Below are 24,063 nucleotides of genomic sequence, written 5' to 3' on the forward strand. Positions count from 1 at the left end.
TACACACACACACACATATATACACACACATAATATATTAAATAGTATACAGATAATCACCGCTGTACAATTCCATTGGAAATTGCGCAGCTTGCTTGCTATCATACTCAGGATGCTGTTGGCGCTGGCACGTACTCTGCGAACATCCCTGACGCACTACAGAATCGTGGCAGTCCCATCAACACCCTGAACGCGTTATTATATTGGATACGGAGGTCGCTGTAGGATTTTTGAATATATACAGCCCACAGGTTGCATGTATAAATCAATTGGAAAAATTCTTTTTTTATTTAATCTGAAAAGATATACTCAAAGATTTTATATACTTAGAGATTAGTCTCATAGAATTTTTATAAAAATTGGTTCGAAGGAAAGAGAAGAATTCATGCGCCACTTTAACTTAAATAAATTTATTTTTGGTCTTATTCAATCTATGTTAGCTGAATTTAAACCAGAAACTTTTTAATTTCTGTAAATTATTAATGCCCATTAATTTTTCTCTTTCCGCGTCTGGGGAAAGTAGATAAAGTTTTGTTTGAGAAATCAGTTCAGGGTACGATAGGACTGATATACCTGAAAAGGGAAAAGCCCTTAAAATAATAAAAAAAAAATTGGTTTAATAGTTTGGTTTTGAAAATAGAATAGGTTTTGCAACAATTGAATACGATTTTTTTTAGATGTCAATCTTATTATTGTTAACTTTAGTCCTACTGTGACTATGACAAGGTGCAATCCACATTAAAATGTTGGCAAATAAAATCAGGTATTTAGACACATTTTACTTATAATCGCGTTAAGTCCCAATCGTTATTTTAAATATATGCAAACAACACGACAGTTTGAAACTAAATAGTAAAATTTTTTTCATAGCCCACTGTTGGGCAAAGGCTATCCTTAACTATTTCCATTTATTTCGGCGGTCAGCCGTTGAAGTCTATTTATTTTTGTAAAAGCGATCAAATTTGTCTCTTCACGATATATGTGATCAGCAAAGGCTCATGCATCCCCTTCAATACCATATTAGTAAATTCGCTTTTTTCTATTTTTATATTGAGACCGCAGTGCGTTCTATTAACTTTTCAGTATCATGACATGGCATTCTTTAATAAAAGATGCTACAAAAATCTTGCCTAATTGCAATCGGTTATTCCAGCCTATATACTTTCACAATACAAAAAGTGTTACATGCGTGTTGTCGACCTTGAGGCAGCCTTTCCACACCCCTTATAAAGAACCCCTGAAGGTAATGTCAATGCGGCTTAATCATTAATCATTAGGTAAACAGAATCAAAGTTGGAACAGTGATATATGAGTCTCTGAACGTTATAATTTGCGCTAGATGGTTTAACAGCTCCAATTTAAAATACAGTAACTGCATTTTAAATCGTGTTCCAATAAATAGATATGATGTAAATTATGTGAAAGTAAATTGTGCATTGAGTGATACTACAAAGATTGCTTTTTGGACAATCCTCATTAATATTATAAATGTGACAGTTAGTTTGTTTATTTTTATTTAATTTGGTATAACAAACAGTTGTTATAGTAAGTCTTAGGTATATACTATTTACAATTCTAAATCTTAATTATTATAAAACTCACACTGCTATCCAGGTAAATAAGAGAAATATATAAAAATAATTAGACATTACAAAAGTATATCCAGAATTTTTAATTTAGTAGTATTACGGAATAGAAGGGGGGCAAAATATTAATTAGAATTTTCAGATGCACATAATTGGAGTATATAAAAATATACGATTAATAAACAAAATATTATAAAAATTAAGTGCATTAATTATATGAATATGAAGTTAACTGCAATTAAATTTTCAATAAATGTTTTTAAAGTTAGACAACGTATTCCAAAATGATACCACTTTTATAGTTCCACTAGTGTTTTTTATATTTATTTACATAACAAAATTATAGTTGTAACACATTACATGAAGAGATACAAGAATGGTATACAAATTTTCAAATCATTCTTTTTCTTTTTTTAAATATACTATATGGCTTCTTTCCAGCCATGACCAAAAGTTTCAAATAGACTTTTTTTCTATATTGATATTGTAAAACAAAAATTATTTATCTGGAAAGAGTTTATTACATGCATCAGCCATATCTTGATTTATTATCAGATTGCTAGTAATAAAGATTAGCAGCCCTATTGCTTTTTTGCATTTCATTTTCATTTCTCCTGGAAACCATCGTGGTTAATTCTTGTGAAATTCATCAAAATGACTGACCTGCTCATCCTCACCTAGTATTCCTCATTGACGCTCCGCCATCATATACCGGTGGAACAGACGGGGTTATCATTCTATTTATTACTCATTAAAAAATCCGAACATTATGAAATTATTCATTATACATGTATTATATGCAATGGAGCCTTCTATATTATATATAGGCTACTTTTTGTCCTAGATAGTGAACATATTCTGGTCACGTGGTCGTAATCGTGGTCAAAAGCTAGTCTCATATAAATTGTATTTGTATTATATACTAGCGGCCCGTCCCGGCTTCGCACGGGTGGACATTTTTATATTTTAAAAAGTGGCCATTAAGGCTGCACACGCGACGGGAGCTTAAAAATGGAGTCACAACTCCCGTTTTCCTAACATTTGTCTTCACTGCTCTGCTCCTATTGATCGTAGCGTGATGAAAAGTATATTGCAACCTGCTCAAGAGTATGAAGAATAATTGTACTAAGTTTCGTTAAAATCCGTCAAGTAGTTTTTGTTTCTATAACGAACATACAGACAGACAGACATGGACATAAAAAATTTTACTGTTTGCAGGTGTTTTTTGGCATATATCACACTATATCCCACCCTTCAAACCGAAACACAGCAATCGATCACTAATCACCCCCTGATAGTTATTTTGGACATATATATTTATTATATATATTTCATGTACAAAATTGACCTCTCTACAGATTTATTATAAGTATAAATGTTTGATGCTACTCCATTGTATTGTATGAGTTTTATTTATAACAATAGTTGTAAATGTTCTAAATTAAAAAAAAAAAATACAATAAAAATTAAAAGAAAAGAGGAAGACTCAAAGTATGTATGGACTATATAATGTATGTATATGTTAGTGTTATGTTAAATGAGACGATTGGAGACAAAAATACTCGTATATACGGCGCCGCATTAGTGAGCGGTTGGCGACCTCACATAATGGGAAAGGTCTGAAGGATGCTGATGACTTTGAGAGTAGGCAGTAATGATGGCTTCCATTTTATTTTTACTATAAAAACTCCATTTGGTTACAAGATTATAAGTGATTATGCTAAATTTCATATTTATCATATTAATTCGTCCTAATCTTTTAAAGCGATTTTAATGAAGTTTAGTAAATGAGGATGTAGCCTTCAACTTCGTGCAGAGGTTAGATTTAGCTTCATTATGAGAAAATAGAGCCCATAGACAAAGGTAGAGAATAAAACAGCATTTATTCGATCAACTAATTAATATAATTTAATATAATTAAATAATGTAATATATATCTAGTTCTTTACTTGCTACTTTGTATACGTGGGTTTCAGAGGTAGAATCTAGCCAAATAGAACATTTCTAGGTGGTAAAATAAAATGTTAACTAGGTTTTAAGTTAGACGTTCAAAAATATAAATGTAAAAACCATATCTAATTTGGTGCAGTAGTTTCAGCGTGATACCGTAAAAAACATACAGGTAGATAAACGGACAAAATTTCTAAAATTTAATATTGTTTTGATATCTATTGATTTCAAAACCCCTCATATTAATTTTTCTTAAATATTTCGCTTACATGATAATATCATGTAGTTACAATTTTACTATATTATATTAGTACGTATATAAAATTTAATTTTCGCTTACATATTTCTGAAAGAGAACAGTCGGATTGTTACGGTTTACAAATGGAACAAGTCCCTCGCGTCACACTTTCCTACGTTTACATTGTTTTAATTTAAACTCTCTATGTAGCCAGTTATTTTAATGTCACCTTCATATATCAGTGGCTTATTATATAATCGGAGGTCCTTTTTTGTTTATATGAAAAACTCAGACTATTTCATTCACACAATACAACATAGAACTTAGATACATTTTGCAATTATAAAAATATACTTTATCCTAATGTTGTTTGAAATTGGAACAAATCCTATGGTTTAATTGAGACACATTACATTTTATTTCGCATGTACTAGAAGAGAATACTATATAGCAAAATGTAAATATTTTAGTTATAATATCTGACAAATAGATTGGTTCAAAAACGAATAAGTTAAAAATATGATATTCAAAAAATAATATTGGATAACAGACTATTAACATATGATGTAATTTTTTAAGTCAATATAGAATGGAAATGATTGAAAACATTTTCAAAGAAAGAAAGAAAAATTAAATCTGTATTTATAAATGAAAATATAAAAAGTACCCAATGCATTAATCCAGGGTCTAGTCTTTCTGTGTATCAAATATTTAAATTTATTTATTTATTTATTTTTGTATTATATATTAGATCTACAGATGACAATTTTAGAGCTGTAACTATATTTTAGAGCTATATGATTTATTTTTACTACTTCAGCTTACTGATTTTTCGGACTATATTACTTTGGTCCTTGTGACTTCGGATTTAGATTATGCAGGAAAGCCATGCGCATAAGCCTCTGAGGGAAATGTCATTTTCACGGTACCTTTTCGTTTAGGAAATCCTATATAAATAAAATACCGGCCTTCTCTCGTATAATCGACCTTTTTATTTTACTTTTCCTTTTTCCTTTTTCAAAATAAAAAAAAAAAAACAGAAAAATCCTGTAAGAAGTATCAGCAATGACTCCGCTGAGCGAATTGGAGGATCTTATACACCTAGCAGGAGGGAAGTTAGCAATGGAGTTTGACAGCCCCATTGCTAGCAATATGCCCTATTAGGTCGACCTCCACGTGGTTCTCATATGGAAACCATCGTGAACAATTCTTGTTGAATTTGTCATGATAGATTAACTGACCTACTTCATTCTCACCTACTATCCTTCACTCTAGCCCCGCCGATGTATACCGATAGCGCGGATGGAGTTGCCATTCCATTGTCACCCATAAAAAAAAAATAAACCTAGCAGCATAGAATCATATTTCGGATACCAATATATATGATTTATTTATATATTCTGAAAATAAAATAGAGCGAAGCCTAGACTGTAGCACGTAATCAAACCCATTTACCACTCTGTACATTCGATTGCGCACAGATTTATAACTGGCACGGCGCCAACTGGATTCACGTACAAAAAGTAGACATTTATCACCGTATGGTCGAAAGGTTTCCCCGCCACACCCTGGGAATAAGTGAAAAATATCGGCCTCCATTCGCTTGCGGTTTTAAAATATTTGGCACGTTTTTAAGGTCCCTAACCTGAATGGCAGGGGGAAAAGGGCATTGTTACTAATGGAGTTTAACAGCCCTATTGCTAGCAATATATCCTGTCAGGTCGATTTCCACTTGGTTCTCTCTAGAAACCATCGTAGTTAATTAAATTATAGATGCATTCGTAACGATAGGTTAACTGACTAGCTTCATTCTTACCAATTACACCTCACTGGTGCCTCACCAGTTTATACCGTTAGCGCAGGCGGAGTTATCATTTTCTCTTCACCCATTAAAAAAAACATGAATGGCAAAAATATAATTAAACTACATTTGAGAAATTTTGTAAAAATGTTTGCTTGGATACTTCTATTCTATACGTATTCATGTCGTCAATCAGCTGTGTTCGCATGGTTGTATTGCAGTTGGAACGGTGAAATATGGCTGAAAAATTACAATGTACGCAGTCGTAATATCAAAGTACTCAGGGTACTATAGTTGACAAAGAAACATCATCATATCAGCCTTTAACTGTCCACTGGTGAACATAAACTTCCCCTTTGGGGAGTTTTGCTAATAGTTGCCACGTTTGGCAGGCGGATTGGTAACCGCAGTTAGGCTGTGGATATGTTTTATGAGAGACGCTGCTGCTCATCGCTCGCAGTCACTTAGTCGCCTCTTTCTATTCTATTCTCTATTCTATGCCGAGACTACACGGCTACAGATAATATTCTGCACTTATTTTATCTATGGGTAATGATAGTAATTTTCCATGTGCCAATTCATACTTTTTCTGCCATACCAGTTGCTAGAAATAATAATAATTCTTTATTTGGAACAAAAACATTGGTTACAATATTATTGAAAAACGATGATGTCCGCAGAAGTATAAAACTATGTTGCGAATATCAACGCTCTCCTCATTGCAGGATTCCAAAACAGATCAATTAAAACGTATGGTAGTTAGTTACATCAACAAAGACATTTTTTTGTATCTAGCAACTAACTAACTAATAAACTACAATAATTTATATATTCAAATATATAAATAATAATATTTAACCAGTACTCCCCTTAAGAGTAGATGTTTTATACCCAGAGGTCAATACCCAACAATGAGATTTTAATGGATTGTTAAAGAGTAAAAAATAATAATTAAATAGTTATAACATCTTATACTATAAAGCAAGAGATTCTTTGTCGATTCTAAGTAAATTTTTGATATATTGGCCATTAGTGAGCTAGTGTAGTTATAAATCTACAAGATAAAATCCTTTACTGCATTATGTCTTAAACAGTCGCATTTTAGTAGAAATCTAATTTTCGTTTGTTTTCTTTCTTTGCGTAAACAAATATGAGATTTGCGAGCTCAATATGCAAAGATTTATATCTGAAAATTAGTCAGAATACGTTTAGAGATATCTTTCTTTTTATTTGCAGTAATTTCACTAAGTATTTCATTTTATTTTTATTTTTATGCAACTTAGAATAGCAAACGAGCTGATGGAAACTGGTAACCGTCGCTTATAGATATGAGCAGTACCATGGACATAACAGAGTATACTGTTTCGCCCATGATACCCCTCATGCGTTGCCATTCCTAAAGACTCTAGGTATCATTCCTCTATATCCTGTAAATTCACTGCCATATCCCACCCATCAATCCGAAACACCGCCGTGCAAACACAACTGCTACACGGTAGAAACACGAATGGGATAGAAGGATACCTCTGTCCAATTCGTGTTTGAATCCAAGCAAACGAATTTTATATAAAGTTTCCCTCTGGTATTTTTTTTCTGAAAAATATTAAAAATTCTGAATAGTGAGTAGATGTATTAATATTTTGTTTTCTTCATCATTTAAGGTGACGCATTCACATACACATTCATTTTCTATCATCCGTAGCCATAGTAAAATTATCGTGTATGAAGGGCCTAAGATACGTAATTCATAAGACTGTCGCTCGTTGATTTAATTAGAGTTTATTTAATCTAACTTTGTGAATGAAAGATAAACTTTTTATTAGAAACTTTAACAAAACGACAAAGTTATAAAATATTTAAACTAAGTACATAAAGTCATGAACGTGGCAACCGCTCAGCATTATTTTTTGCCAATTTACATTTTTATTAATACGTGTTGTGGGTGGTATTTGGTGGACATATGAGTGAGAGGTTTTTTTTTAAATTGATGATAATTAAATGATAATATTATATAGGTGTAAAACATAGACAATAACGCAAAAGAAAGAAAGATGCTTGAGATGTTCTAAATGTGGACATGGAGCAGAATGGAAAGGATGAGCTAGATAGAAAAAGTAACGAATGAGGGAGTTTTAAAAAGGGTGAATGAGAAAAGAATAATAATTAATAAAGAATACAATAAAATAATAAAAAATACAAAATGTCAAATACAAATTTTTTTTATACAACTTAGAATGGCAAACAAGCTGACGGCCCATCTGATGGAAAGTGGTAACCGTCGCCTATAAACATGAGCGGTACCATGGACATAACAGAGTATACTGTTTCGCCCATGATACCCCCCATGCGTTGCCATTCCTGAGGACTCAGTTGTTATTCCTCTGTACTTTGTAAATTCACGCCATATCCCACACTTCAAACCGAAACACAGCCATGCAAACACAACTGCTTCACGGTTGAAATTAATATTATAAAAGTAATTAACTTTTACCTGTGACTTCGTCCATGTGATAAGGATGTGTTTGCTGATCAAGATAAAAAGTAGCCAATGCCCTTTTCCATCCCATATAATATGTGTATAGTAAATTTCCTACTGATTGGTTAAGCCACTATAAGATAACAAACAAACTCACATTTATAATATTGGTAAGTATATTGATATTGTTTGTTTTTTTTAATAGTAAAATCTATTATTATCTATTGAATGGTTCAATCGATAAGCTATTAAAGCGTCAATAAGTATTTTGAAAATTTAAACGCTATAAAATTTGTCATACACTTATTTGGGATGGAAAATGGCTTAAAATACTTTTATTCTGGTCATGTCAAAGAAGGTCTAGTCAAAAAAGTTGCAGGCAATTATAGTATTATACTCCCATAAAGTACCGAATTTTCCGAATAAAAAAACCAATAGATTCAATTTGAATTCGAAATCTCTTATTTACTAGTAAATTTTGTGTAACAAACAATTTTTGGCTCCCCAAAAAAACGGTGGCTTCAATTGTCAGAGAATTAATTTAGAATCAAATCGGGATTGGACCCTATAGATTACAAACAAAATGTGTTCAGAATTGGAAACGTAATAGCGTAATTGACAATGCGTTGCTAAAACACAGATAAATTGAGAGCCTTCTCATTTTTGTTTAAAAAGTAAACAGGTATGGAGTGTTTACGTTATCATAGCACGTCCCTTCAACTTTTTACACTTTTCAACGTGTGTGACTATATACAGACGTGGTGCTCTGTTTGTGTTTGTGAGGTCTTCAGCTGCGTTCTAGACAGAAGACTATTGTATCCCTTGATCGAATCCTTGTAGATACTTTTATTGTATCAATCATCGACTGTACACTGCTCAACATAGTCTTCCTCAAGCGTGCCAACTATTGGCAAAACCTCCTTTGGTTTTATTGGTTGGTTCCCTTAGTTTGCGGGTTGGCAACCGCAGTTTGGCTTTTGGAGAAGTTTTAAGGGAGACGCTGCTGCCCATCCCTCGCTCTCCCTTATTCATCTCTTATGACACCTATGGGAAAGGAAAGGGTGGCCTATTCTATGCCGGGACCACTCGGACAAATATTGAATTCTTTGGATTTTGGAGGGATGGTATGCCATGTTCTTATAGATAATCTATGTGTACATTGATCCTGTCCAACTACAAAGTTACTATTGTTATTTTTATTAGAGTGTATATTTGGTAAACTTTGTTTGCAGTATTTGTGCACTTTAGGGGCTTGCGAAGGAATGACAGTCCCCTAAGTAGACCAAAGTTTGTCTCCCACATTCTCCCTACTTCCATTTGCTCATAACCGTAACAGTGGAGTAAGATCAACTTTTGAGGTTTTGGAAAACTTAATATGAATTTAGTTTTTGTTAGTTTCACATTTTTTTATACGACTTAAAATAGCGAGAAACCTCTCCTGATTGAAAGTGGTAACCATTCTTACTAATATTATGAACAGGATTTTTTTTTTATTTTTTACTTATTTATTTGTAATAAAGAAACTAAAAAACACTCGACGGATTTTAAAATTATTTTTCAGTTATAGGAAGCTGCATTATCAACGAGCGATATAATTAACTAGCTTTTTCCTGCGATTTCGTTCGCGTAACCGGGATATATCACTGAATTAGAATAACAGTCTATATTATTTTTATCTCATACAGCACGTATATACCAAACTTCATAGTAATTGTTTAATCCATTAAAGTGTTAAAAGGTAACAAACAAACTCATTTTCACATTTATAATATAAGTAAGGATTAAAAACATTCGAGATCACTACGAAAAATAAAATAAAGTAAGCCAAGTACCTATTAAAAATTAATGTAATAAAGCAAAATACTAATTTAACTTTCTATCTCTACCTGTTCGAAGGCGGGGCGAATTGCTAGTCATAACTATGACGTCATTATGAACATCACATAATACTCCGTGGCGCTGATGGTATTCTTCATGTGTTTTTTTTTAATGGATGAAAATGGAACGGTAACTCCGCCTGTGCTAACGGTATACGCTGGTAGAGCACCAGTGAGGCATGATAGGTGAAAATGACAGTGCAGATTAGTTACTCCATCGTGACGAATACACATGGAATACAGCACGATGGTTTTCATGGGATCCATGGTGAGGTCGACCTGATAAGGTATAGTATTAGCAATAGGACTCTACATACGTAGGTAATCTACATCATTAACAATTCGTTCCCCCCATTACGAGGACTATAGTGTATTATGTAGGTACAGTAATTTCACTGCTATATCCCACCATTAAGTACCCTTAGTAGCCTCTTACGACACCCACGGTGTCGGAATCGGTGCCGGGACCACACAGCGAAACACAGCTATGCAGTCACAGCGCCTTCACAGCAGAAACACGAGTGGGACAAAGGTGCCCAAGCAGACGACTTTTATTATTTTTAAAATTTATCTTCATTGTTATGTTCAGCATTATTCTTTATTGTACACAAACATAATGTTAAGAACAATTAATTTTAAACGTATAGTACAAAGGCGAGCTTATCTTCAATAAGAGATTTCTTTCAGAAAACCTTCTCATGCGAACGATAACAATGTCTATATATACAGACAGATGACTTTTGTACAAAGTCATATATTTTGAATGAAAGTGAGCACAGCACCTTTTATACATAGCGAAATGGTAAAAATGTTAGTGAAAAATAATGTAGTAATAAATAATTTTTTATGACAATAGCTGAACTTTCGATCTGTCGTAATAAATTCAATAAACTGTATTCATACTGAATGTATTACACTCCATTAAACCAAAATTTTTATATTTTCAATAATAATCTACAATAATTCTATATCCACAAATCCGGGTCTTACAGTGGTATATAAAAAATATACTGTTAACTATAATGTCTAATGGGGCATTTATTGACTGTTGACGATGCTGTGAACGCAGTACTCGGCGATGGCTCACATTTCACCGAGCATATTAGAATACAACGTGGCTAACATACTACCCCTATCACTCAGATTACGTTAATTTATTGGTATTTTCCGTCGCCTGAGTGCTAGTTAGAAATTAAAATTGAATCAATTTACGACTTTTGCGGTCTATAAGTTAGGTAATTAAAAAAAGAGGAAAGGAAAGACCGAGAAATAACCACAAAGGACAGATAAAGGAAACACTAGGTGTCATATCGTAGAGAGAGGTCAAAGATATGACCTGGAATAGATTTGGCTGGAAGAGAATGCAAGAATTATTTGTCCCGAAAAAAGGAAACTCTTAAATGAATAAAAAGTTGGGTATATAGATAAATTATTTATTTACCATTACAAGTGATGATGAGTCCTGACCGTTTTCGGTCACAGTGACCGCTTCGACTCCGCTATTATTAATTAATTGTCTGCTGTTGTTGGCGTTAGTGTGTTCGGATGTGACTTACATAGCTAATCTTTTTAATTAAAGTTTTTGTACATAGTCGAAATTTTCTCGTCATTAGTGTCCAAAAGAACTTAATATATAGATATTCAATATTGATACCAATATTACTCATGCCTACTGAGTTTACAATTATTACTATTATTTATTACTATTTGGATTGTAGTAACCATTCGATATAGTATAAAAATGTGTTACTAAAGTAAGATTTCCTTTTTTTTATTATACTTATAATAGCAAACAAGCTGACGGCTTATTTGACGGAAAGTAGTCACAACGTGGGTGTCACGGAATATACTGCCTTACCCGTGGTAATCCTCACCATACCTGAAGACTGTGTTGTTATGCTTCCATACCATAAGATTTCACTATCATCCTTCAAATAAAAACAACCTATAACTAACTATAACTGCTATATTAAAGAATTATTAGTAATGCAGAGGTTAGCTTCATTGCTAGCAATATACTCTATCTTGTCGACCCGGTCCCCCCGGAAACCATCGCGGTTTATTCTAGCAAATGTATCTCGATGGATCTGTTACTCTGACTTTATCTTCTTGGTTTCATCTTTTACTGGTTTCTCGTCAGTGTAATGCGTTAGTTTAGGCTGGTGTAACATACCATCTTCATTCATTAAAAAACTATAATTGTCTCTCAGCAGAAACATAAATGATACAGAAATACCCATGTATGCATGTATTGCTATCAGTATAGCAAAAAAATATATTTCAGAGCCGAAATAGATAGTCGTGAAACTATTTCGGTTCGAAATTGATTTTCGAATCCAGATAGAACATATTATCCGAAGATTTCGCAGCTTATTGGATTCGAAACGGAATAAATAAAATTGACTGATGTTTATTATGTCGTAACTTTGCAATTTCTGACAGGAAATGAGAGACGAATTGAAATTTTTGGTACAACGGCATTTGTACAGATTTGTTTTATGTACATCCAAAGATTTAAGGATAATACACGGATGAATGGAATGAGCACGGATGTAAATGGCTTCGAGGTTTCGTAGTCCATTAACGCCTATTTCCCGAATCCAAATGTGATTCTGTTACATATATTTTAAATAATCTGACTTTTATATTTGTATCATGTTACGATGGAATGGTGTAAATTTAATATATTGCAAAGGCATTATGGTTGCTGTAATTATATTGTAGAATGACTGGCTTTATCCCGTGACTTTTAGATACCTAGTTGAATTATAATATAATTAATTTTAATGGTATTACACAAATATTGCTGCACCGGATTGGATGTGGTTTTTCAGTTATATTACTGAAGGTTGAACTTAAAATCTGATATGTTTTAAGTCAGTACGCTATCTAGAAGTTATGTATTTCATTATTTTTTTCTTATGTTACAGTGTAACTTATTTAAAAAAAAAAATATGCAAAATTCACGCATATGAAGTTGCGGGTTAAAAGTAGTGTACAAATATAACATGTCAAACGATGTCACTAATGCATACAAGTTACCTTTACACTTCAACTTACCCTTACTCCTTTTTATCTAGCTGCTAACATTTGAAGGCAGACGTGCCAAAATTCAATAAATAAAAGAATATATCTGCAAAAGAACCATAGTCACATAGCTCGAAGAACTGACAATCAATAGGGGAAGAAAGGTTCTTGAGTGGCGACCCCGTACGAGCAAATGTTGGACGAGCACCCACTAGATGGAGTGATGATCTCAAATGCATTACAGAACCGTTTCTTATGGCATTATATGGGGAGGCTTATGTTCAGCAATGGAAGGATAATGGCTGAACTTATGACATGTTAAAAAATATAAATTAATTTATTTGATAGTATGTACAAGCTGTACCCCACAACTTCGATCGTAGTAGTATAGTGATGTTTCAAAATCTACAACTTTCCTCAAGAATTGACCTATGAAATGCATAAGTCATTTTTCAAATCCGACTGATAGCTTCAGAGATTAAAGCGTTCAAACAAAGAAATTCTTTTGTTTTATTACGAGTATGTTAGTAGAGATTACTGCTTGTTCGTTAGTTAGAATTAAACGTTGAAATTCGTTCTCCTGATATACAAAGCTCAATTTCCTGTATTTACGTCGACTTCATTTATTTTACTCCGCGATAAATGGCTTTTTATCTATGCACGCGAAATACTAATTCTATTTATCTTGTCGCCAATCTAGTATCCTTGAATGAAACACAGGTAACCGTTTATTATGAACTTAAGGGGGTTGTTTTATTGTCATATTATATTCACGGCCTTCTTCTGATAATACCTAATAATAGTCAATCCTCAAATGTTGACAATTGCACGCATAGACTTAGTATAATGTACTATACACTTTAGAATCCAAGGTCGCACGCATAATGATAGCGAAATTAAAATACATCCTAGTTTAGTAAAATATTATCATTATTTTTGTTTAACACAAGTAGAATTTTGTTAAACACTGTTTAGATAAACGGTGTTTTAAATATTTTTTGTATTATGACAGTATGTAGGCCGGAGCTCTGGAGTTTGGTCCTCTTGGCTCCGTTTAAAGACGAACTATGAGAATAGTCTACGATCCTAAATTTACAGGCGGTATCGAGCTAAGGGCTCGATACCACCTGTAAATTAGTTTAAGGCGAGACTTTTTTTATGAAACTTAGAATGGCAAACAAGCTGACAGCCCACCTAATAGAAAGTAGTAACCGTTGCCTACAGACATGAGCGGTACCATGGACATAACAAAGTATACTGTTTCTTCCCAATCCCAAACCCCTCAAACCGAATGCAAACACACCTATAGGACACGAATGGGACAGAGGCACCCAAGCAAATGACTTTTGTACAAAGTCTCCTTCTGGTAGGCTTTGCTTCTACATATATATTCTACCGCTTATATAACGAATCGTGTTCTAAGTAATTGTTTAAAATAATGCTTACAGTTACCTTTTATCATCACACTACTCGCAATCGACAGGAAATTCATCCTTACCTACTCCTTTTTTGAAGTCGGTAAAAATTAAAAACGAACAAATGAGTACCTTCTCCTTTTGGAAAATAAAAACAAATTCACGATCATATCGTTTTATTATTTTAAGTTAGTTGTTTCTTACTTTTAAGTTACGAAACATCTTTATTATTGTAATATTATTTACATTAAGGTACGTATTTACAATAAGATACATTTAACTCAATAAGTTACATCATAAATTTTATATTACACATTAAGATAATTATTATTTAAAAATGAGTTATAAAATAATTTTAAAAAGTAACATTCTGAGCTAAATACTATTTCAATACTACAAAGTCTGTTATTAATCCATTTAAAAACGTCCGGAAAATGTAGATGTTCATAAATAAAATAAAAAATAAATTTAAATATATTTTGTACAAACTATTTGAAAAATTTCGCTAATAGTATTATTTTATTTTAATTTTTTTCGGAATTACCTTTTTTAAAGGAATCATAAAATAGTATATGCTGTTCAGCCAGTTATGTCTGGTGCTGTGCACAAAAATTATACTCTTTATTTTGACCTACAAACAAAAATAGAATAAAGTTGTAAATTAATATTTTTGCAAACTGAACTATCACATTTTTATTAAAACATCAACTGTAGTTAATATAAAGATAAAAGTTTGTGTTTCTTTAATATATATGACCTAGTAATAATATCATATGTCCAATATATTTCGAATTACTGAGGAGACAAAAATATAAATTCCATACTGTTTTATGGGTTATAAAATTTCCGAGTCTGTCTGACGTTTCCATAACAAGGGACGGAAATTACGAGATCAGAAGATTTAAAAAGCCATTTTAATACCATCTGACTTTGTTTGAATTTAAAATTAAAAATACAGCGTTGAGGTAATTAACACAATATAATAAAATCTAATTTTCATCAAGCTAGTAAGTACTTTGTATATCCGAGCCGCTTATGAAATAAATTATTTAAAAATATACATAAAAACATACCTATAAACAAAGTTGGCAGACTCTATAATTGATGGTTATTGTTTTTAAATATATTAACAGGTAATTAATATTTGAGTAAACTTTGTTAATTTAAAATAATACTAATTAAAACTGATTCAAAGTCATTTATAAATGGACATACAATTATTAAGAATTTTGTTTCATAATAACTAATTGCATTAAGTTGGTTATAGCTATTAAGTAACATATTTAGTAAATTCTTTAAATTAAAAACAATTACCCAATTAATTTAATAATTTACATAAATATGACACAATTTATATACAAAACATATCATTTGGAATCTGAAAATCTGAATTGAATAACATCTATTTCTTTATATCTTATATAAAAGATAATATTATTGTTATTTTATTAAATCAAAATACAATGATAATGCCAAATAACAGTTATTTATTCAGATATGTAACATTTAGATGACAAATTTACAATTTAAAGTTATATTAAACTTTAACAAACAGTTATAATCTTGATAAATTTATTCATAATTTGTCGCGACTCATTTTACATTAATTTAGAATATTCACAATGTAATTAGGTTTGTTAGTTTGAAATTATTACAAATGAATAGCTTTCTATATTACCACCGTAATATGGAATATTAGATATGAAATTTTGGTTCTTCGACACTAAAGATGAGATTACTCAAAATAAAAATCTGTTATTTTACGCCGGGCAAACATCGTAATATATTTTTTTTATCCAATCGTGATAGGTCTGATCCTATGCTTATGTGGAGGCGAGTAGGAATAACTAGCCAAATTATGAATAACTAGCTATTATGAAGATAAATAGTTAAAATAATAGCTCAAAACTCTGCCATTTTGTGCGGGCCAGATAAAAGTAATAATAACTTGAACTCTGTTATGTCTGCCATGTTAGTATTTATTTGTGATCGGTCAGTTCATATAATAAATAGTCTTACTATGGCAGAAAATAAAATTGTTTTATAAAAACTATCTCTCGTGTTGAATAGTTTAGTAGATAAAATGTTTATTTGATGCTACAGTTACATTTAATTAAAGATTTTTAAAAAAAATATTTAATACAATAACAGGTTATTAGACGAAAAATAATTATGTATATTGCTGTAGTGCAAATTATTCAGAGTTTACGCATAATCATTGATTTACTCTTTCTTTAATATTGAAAATTTTAACTACCCACATTATTACAAAATAAAATTAATTTCTTTTGATTAATATTTACATAATTAAATTAACTTAATAATATAATTAAAACCCTAGCATAAGATTCGTAATACTTGCATATAATTGAACTAGATATTTTATATTGTTGACTAGAAAAGGAAGCTGACAATTAATGAAAGGAATATCTAAAAAAAAATCAATAACATTAATTTGTAATACAGATTATTTCAATTAAGCAGTGATATAAGCACATATATGTATTTTTCAATAACACCTGCTGTTCATATGTATTTTAATTTTAAATTCTGCTATTTTTGAAAAAAAGAATCATATTCAGAAAGAAACGATGAAAAGCTGAGAGAAATAAACCAGCTATACTTATGCATTTGTATGTATGAGGTTAGAAGGTAATACGTTTGTGCGCTGCTTCATACTACTATTACCATAAATACGAAAGAAATTTGGATGTTTATTACCCAATTACGTATAAATGGTTAAACAAATTTGAGTGAAACTTGATAAATACTATATACTGGATCATATTCTGAATTGTCACATAAGATTTTATCCTAATTTACTCGGATAAAACCGGAATATATGGCTAGTAACAAATAACTTATGAATTTGTTTAAAAAAATAGACATATAGTGAGAAATTACTACTATTATATGTATTAATATCACTAAGGAACATCAATGCGGATTAGGCTAAAATCGTATTATTTAAAGCTCGACAGTGTTTCACACAAATTGAGATCTGATATTTCTATTCACTGAGAGCGCGCCTAGACCAGGGTCCGAAGATGGACGCACGCGCTCCCAGGGTGCTGGCTATCTTCTAGATTTACAATACTGACACAACAGTACTTTCTTAAAAGCTTGCCTAAACACCTTATTGAAAATAGTATAGAAAATAGGATTCACCATAGAACTAGCGTACCCCAACCACAGTACGCAATCGAAAACCCACGGCGAGATTCTTCTTTCACATTCCGGACATACAGCGGGTATCATGTTCAAAATGAAAAACGGCGCCCAAAGTACAACAAATGTAAAAAACACCACACCGAGCACTTTAGTTGCTTTCTGTTCTAATCTTAATATTCGACCGTGACGTGATGAGTTTCTAGAAATTACGCTCGAGTTTCTGGAATGATGCGGTCTCGGTGTCTGCCGTTGAGGACTAGACGTTACTGGTTGCTGCGGTCGGGTTGCCGGTCTTTGAGTTCTAATATTTCTAATAGGAGTTGACAGGGTCGTTCTGGCTCCTCCAAAACTGGAGCCACGCCTAAATCGTCTAGCTTCATCCCACGTCACCATTGAAGCGTTACCACGACTTGAGCGTCTAAAATATTGACCTGACTCATCGGCTTTTAAGTTTCCGTTACGAGGATATCCATTACAACCATTTATATCGCCGCCTGAGACAATTATTACCTCTGTTGTACGTCTGGGAGGGGTAGACTCTGTTCCAAAGTAAGGGCACGTGCAAGGTGGGGGGAGAAGGAGACCATCTTCTGAACTTCGTGACTTGGAAGTTAGTGTCGTCGGTGCTAGAAGACCATCATTACTTTCGTCGTCAGAAGCGCTTCGAGGCCTATGTAATGGGGTATTTGGATCACACGTAGACGAAGGTCGCCGTCGATCTGGTAACATCGACGATGGTGAACTTGAAGATACGCTCAAAGAACCAGGCGTCAGCATACCTCCGCGTTCAGATATGTTCGTCCTGAAAATAAATATTCCCTTAGTTGGTCATCAAATAAAATTCTAACAGATATAATTAGGAAGACAAATACTGGCACACAAAACAAAGAAGCACTGACTGGGTTATTTCATTAGATATTATTGATTAAATTTCTGCTCGATCGTGCATGAAATTGGAAGGTTAATTTGAAAACGAAACAAATGCCAATGGTATACCCTCGGTACGGCGGTTTTGTTGTTGCGGAAGCTTCCAAGCCACGAGAGAGGCGCAACATCTCAGCTCCGAATTGATGTAGTGCTGTCATTGCTGACGGAGCTGGCTCGCTGTGCAACACACCACACACGTATGAGGACAACACAGTACATATACAGACAGAACACATTAGCGTCGATCATCAATATTAACAGATGTCTGGTCAAAGCATATAATAAAGTAATTACTCTGTGGTCAAAAATGGCAGACCGAATATTTTCGTCATTTCGTTTACATAATAAATTCTTATTTTGAATAAATTTGCTTTGTTTTGGCACAAAAAATTACGTTTTATAATTAATTAAGTCATAAAAATCATTGAAATGTTATTTTTTTTTATTAATGTCTAGTATATTCAGATAATAGCCATATTTGATTTTATTTTTTTTAGATAATGAAATTATCTAGTAATATTGATGACCAAAGTCGTTAGCACATATACTTAAACAGAAATTCATTAAAATGTAAAAAAAGTGTAAGTCAATAAAACGTGTAAGAATTTCAAGAAAATGAATATATTGTAGTGTTAGTATTTCTCTATTTTATATAAAATTTGAAATTAGACAAATATTTCAATTTAATATTGAATCATTATTTAAAAAAGAAATGATTTAAATTGACTTATATAAATAAGAATATAAATAATATAAATATAGAATAAAAAATGTATAGATCCCGTTTCAAAAATAAATGGAAAGAAATGACAAATTTCTGTTTTAAAATACACAGAGAGAGAAATTAAAGACACCAAAGAATAAAGGTTATATTATATACATACTTGCAACTATAAGTATAGTGTACTATGTGCATACTAACAATTATAAGTTTTAATAATCAACTTTAAAAACAAAGCATATCCTAACATTTCTATGATCATTCATTGCATAATGAAAATTTAAAACTTGTCTATTACCCCATTCATTCATGTCTTCAATTATATTTCAATTTAACACCAACAAGGAAAGAGAACGTAAAATACACTAAGTAATATATAATATAACTATACTATGACTTTAATAAACTTTACTTCTAATCGTTTAAGGCATTAACTACTAGAATACTAAATCAGTTATTATAAAAAATACTATATCTAGTTATGCAGACATGGAAAAGCAAGCTTTACTCGTAAGCGCACTACAAACTATTTTAATATTAAACTTTTATTAATTTTAATATTATATTTCATAATATACTCGTAATATACATATATTCATAAATTTTATATTAAACTTTCATTAATTTCTATGAAAAATTTTACATATTTACGCCATTTTGTCAAGAAGTAGCAATTTAATACTGTAAAATCTGAGTAAAAACTCCGCATGTGCTATATACATATATAGGGCCATGTAGCCAGAATAACTATAACGCATTGAAAAAGAAATAAGTGGATCACATAAATGATGATAAATGATCAGATGGAGACTTTGTACCAAAGTTGTTTATTTGGGCACCTCTGTCCCATTCGTGTTTCTACCCTAAAGCAGTTGTGTTTGCATGCCTGTGTTTCGGTTTGAAGGGATATAGCATTGAATTTACAAGGTACAGAGAAATAACACCTGAGTCCTCAAGAATGGTAGCGCATGGGAGGTATCATGGGCGAAATGGTATACTCTGTTATGTCCATGGTACTGCTCATGTCTATAGGTGACGGTTACCATTTTCCATCGGGTGAGCTGTCAGCTTATTTGCTATTCTAAGTTGCATAAAAAAACGATATTGCAATGATAGACCAAAATAGCTGAGTGAGGAAAAATTTAAATATAGGCTCCAATAGAGGTCGACCACCTAAAAGATGGTTAAATGACCTTCACCAACAAGTCAAGTAAATCAAGTGGATGTAAGTGGTAAGGGACAGCCAGACATAAATAGATGGACAGGAGGTCTACGTCCGAAGACGAATGTGTCAAGATCTGTTATAAGTAGTTAAATGTATATACAGTTAAATGGCAGATATTTTTTTTCTATCTAATATTATAAAGTGGAAAGATTTGTTTTTTTTTCTATTCATAATTATATAATTAAAAAAGTATTTAACCGATTTTATAAATTCTTTTCCCTATAGAAGGCTGCATTATAAACGAGTATGGTGACGCTGGAGTTAATGTATAAAAAGATAATGGTACACCCACCTACGCTAATGGTTTTTTTAATGGATGATAATGAAGTTATGGAACAAACCCCCTTCTCACATACAATTCCTCTATTACCTCTTTCAAGAAAAGGTTGCAATCACATTTTCTTTTCCTTGAGTAATATTTTTTTATTTTTCTAATTGAAATGTCAAATCTTAAATTCATTAAACTAAATTTCTAATGTCAGTAGTATATTCATTTATTTTAACATTTGTTATATAAGTAGGTAGGTATTATATGTATTTATAGTATATGTATTTATGTAATATTTTATTATGTATGTTAATATTTTATTTAACTGTATATTTGTTTATGTATTAATAGTTGTAGCACTTCAGCTGCCTGCTAACGAAATGCTTTCTTACTGTACTGGGTTGACTGGAAGAGATCTCTGTCAGAGATAAGTCCACCATTGCTCACAACATTTATAAATACATTATTTTATATGTAACTTACAAGTGCAATAAAGAATATATATGAAGTCGTAACTTCGTCTGCACTATTAGAATATGCAAGCGGGGTACTAATAAAGGATGATAGGTGAAGATGGAAACAGTTGGCCCATTGCGACAAATTCATCAAGATTAACCATAATAGTTTCCTGGCGGAACCGTGTGGAGGTCGACATGGTTGGGTTTTTATTTATTTTATTTATTCATGCTTTTGTAAATACACTTTTAATATAGATATTAGGTTATAACAAACATGTATACAGGCGGACTTATCCCTTAAAGAGAATTCTTTCAGTCAACTTTGAGAACTCGAAAGGAGAATAGGGTTTGTATATGAAGCTTAAAATATATGGTGCAAAAATAATATGATACATAATATATTAGTAGCTATATGGGATATATTGCTAGCAATGGGACTGATAGTCCCCATTATTCCACAATCTCTCCCGTACGCTAATGGTGTGCAATTGTGTTTCACCAATGGAGGATGAAGTCAGATTGTGTCGAAATCACCAGGAATTAAGCACGGGATAGATCGTGTGAAAGTCAACGTGACAGTGTATATTTATAACAATGGGGACTTGTATCCCCATTACGAACAATCCCTTGCCATCTAAAGATAGTGAATTCGGAGATGGCTCCAAATAGAGATGAATGGAAAAGAAAAATATAATACGCGGACCTCAAATGATATGGAAAAAGGGCGGGATGATGATGGCAATTTAATGTAACAAAAAAGGTCATAGTGTTCTACCTCACTTAAGAGGTCCTTCAGAATAAGAGTTGAAAAGTGCGTAAATTTTAGTCTGGTCCCAACATATACATATAAAAATCTTGTTTTTTGTCTTAACTGATTATCAATGCACAATCAAAACGACAACTTCTATCTCCAGAAAGTTCCACTTTGAATATAGGTTTATTTAATAACGCAAACATCTGTATGAAAAAAGATTTAGAATATTTCAATTTAAAGTAAAAACACGACTCTATCCATACAAAGCAGCAGGCAATAGCTAGTGAACCTATACAATAATATGCTACAATACACTACATAAGTGTAGTGTAAAACATTTTTTTTTGTGGACATAAATTAATTCACTATCAGAGACAAACAAGATTGAACGAATTGAACGTTGTAAGAGATTGTCACTTGAATGCCCTACTTTTTCACCACAATAATTGTGAATACAATATAATTGATCCATAAAATAAATAGCTACCTCAAAAGTGATAAAGTACTCCGATAAATAACAGGAGGGAAAGGTATTGTCGGTAATGGGAATCTAACAGCCCCATTACTAGCAATATACTTTATCAGGTCGATCTCCACACGATTCCCTCTAGAAAACATCGTAGTTAACTCTTGTGGAACTCGTCACTAATAGGCTTTCTTTCATTCCCATCTATCATCTCTTATTGGTGCCTATCGATATCAGTACTGGCAGGATTATCATTCCATTATCACTCTTCATAACCAATAAACACCAAGAAGTTTCGAAGACATTAAATTGAAATTATTTAAATTTAGAACGCGAAACTATTTATCCACAATAACCTATAATTCCACCTCTTACTTTAGCTGGTACAAGATATAATGAAATTTGTTTTAAATAAAAGGTGAGCAAAAATATAATACGTAGTACAATGCATCCGAATTACTGGCTCTTAGTCAGCCGCAACCTAAGGTTGCTAGTTAATAACATAATTTATTATTATTGTTATATATTTTTATTTTTCTATTTATTTGCTCATCACGTACCATAAATATTTTCTATTATATTTGTCTACAGTCGACTGGTACATAATGCTATATGGTGCCATCCACCATTTACACTACCTAGGTGTATTAAAGTTTAATATATAAATAATTATTTGTAACTTTGGCAATCTGCATTTTTCTCCCCAAAGAAAAACAATAGCTTAAATTGTCATAAAATTAATATAAGACCACAACTGAAATAAATAAACCTTATCGATTTGAATAATAATCATAATCGAGTCATAATTAGGGACGACACCATAAAGAAAAAAATACAGACGAATTGAGCCTTTTTCTTTCATCAGTCGACTTCAAAATTCTCTATTCGGTGATATTCTTTTTTTATGTTTGTTAACCCTATAACTCCGTAATTTATAAACCTATTTGATTTTTTTTTATCTGAACAAAATCGATTCAATGGTTTCGTTTTTAAATAAAAGCAACTGGTTTTTCCACAACTGAAGTCGGTTCTTTTTTGTGAAACACAATCATAAATTAAAGTTAATTAGAAACACAAAAGTCAATAATGCTTTTAAATTTATAACCAGTTGATGAAGTGTATATATATATATATATATATATATATATATATACATTACAGTCTCTCAATATGCTCACCCAGGAAAGCATCAGTACAATAATACATATGTATTCTTTATTGCACTCAGAAATACATTAATAATAACAATTACAACATTTTTAATCATTACCACGACCTAATTGTGGTTGTCAATCCACCTGCTAAACACGCAACTACTGGCAAACATCCCTAACAATGTAAGGTCTATATTAGCAGTGGACAGTTACGGACTGGTGTGATGATGATGAAAAATACCTAATGTGTGTATGTATGTGTATGTATATGTATATACTATTATATATATTTTTATGTTAATTATCTGCTCTCGATTATTTGGTTGTGGAAACTACTGATTTATGTTATGGTTGTGTATACTATTTTATATGTCTTAGGTATTGTATGTTTCCCTTTTAAAGTAAAATAAAAAATACCTATATAAATATCAAATGTATATAAAAATGTCAAAATAATGACAATTTGAAATCATGTTACAATAGATATTATAGATATCGTCATCAGTCGCACAATTCTAACTAGTTCATTATTCAGCAAATTTGTTCAAT

At 31.8% G+C, this 24,063-nt stretch overlaps 2 protein-coding genes across 5 annotated transcripts in view; one reads left to right on the forward strand and one right to left on the reverse strand.

The window, feature by feature from the left end:
• The window catches only part of LOC113522598 (uncharacterized), a 407,257-nt gene that overhangs the window by 212,320 nt on the left and 170,874 nt on the right, over positions 1 to 24,063 (forward strand). The gene's annotated exons all lie outside the window — the stretch shown is intronic.
• The window catches only part of LOC113523057 (5-hydroxytryptamine receptor 2C), a 120,501-nt gene continuing 110,976 nt past the window's right edge, over positions 14,539 to 24,063 (reverse strand). The window contains exons 7-8 of one of the 4 annotated variants that reach the window (XM_026908923.3): positions 18,538 to 18,645; positions 14,539 to 18,343 (exon numbers count right to left, since the gene is read on the reverse strand). In XM_026908923.3, coding sequence (XP_026764724.2) covers positions 17,446 to 18,343; positions 18,538 to 18,645 — 1,006 coding nt within the window. In that variant the 3' untranslated portion in view covers positions 14,539 to 17,445. The remainder of the gene's footprint in view (positions 18,344 to 18,537; positions 18,646 to 24,063) is intronic. The other 3 variants (XM_031914150.2, XM_031914151.2, XM_031914152.2) reach the window with 3 other exon arrangements.

The sequence above is a fragment of the Galleria mellonella genome, unplaced genomic scaffold (genome assembly GCF_026898425.1).
Source record: "Galleria mellonella isolate WM207_F2 unplaced genomic scaffold, CSIRO_AGI_GalMel_v1 utg38, whole genome shotgun sequence".
Classification (NCBI taxonomy): Eukaryota; Metazoa; Arthropoda; class Insecta; order Lepidoptera; family Pyralidae; genus Galleria; species Galleria mellonella.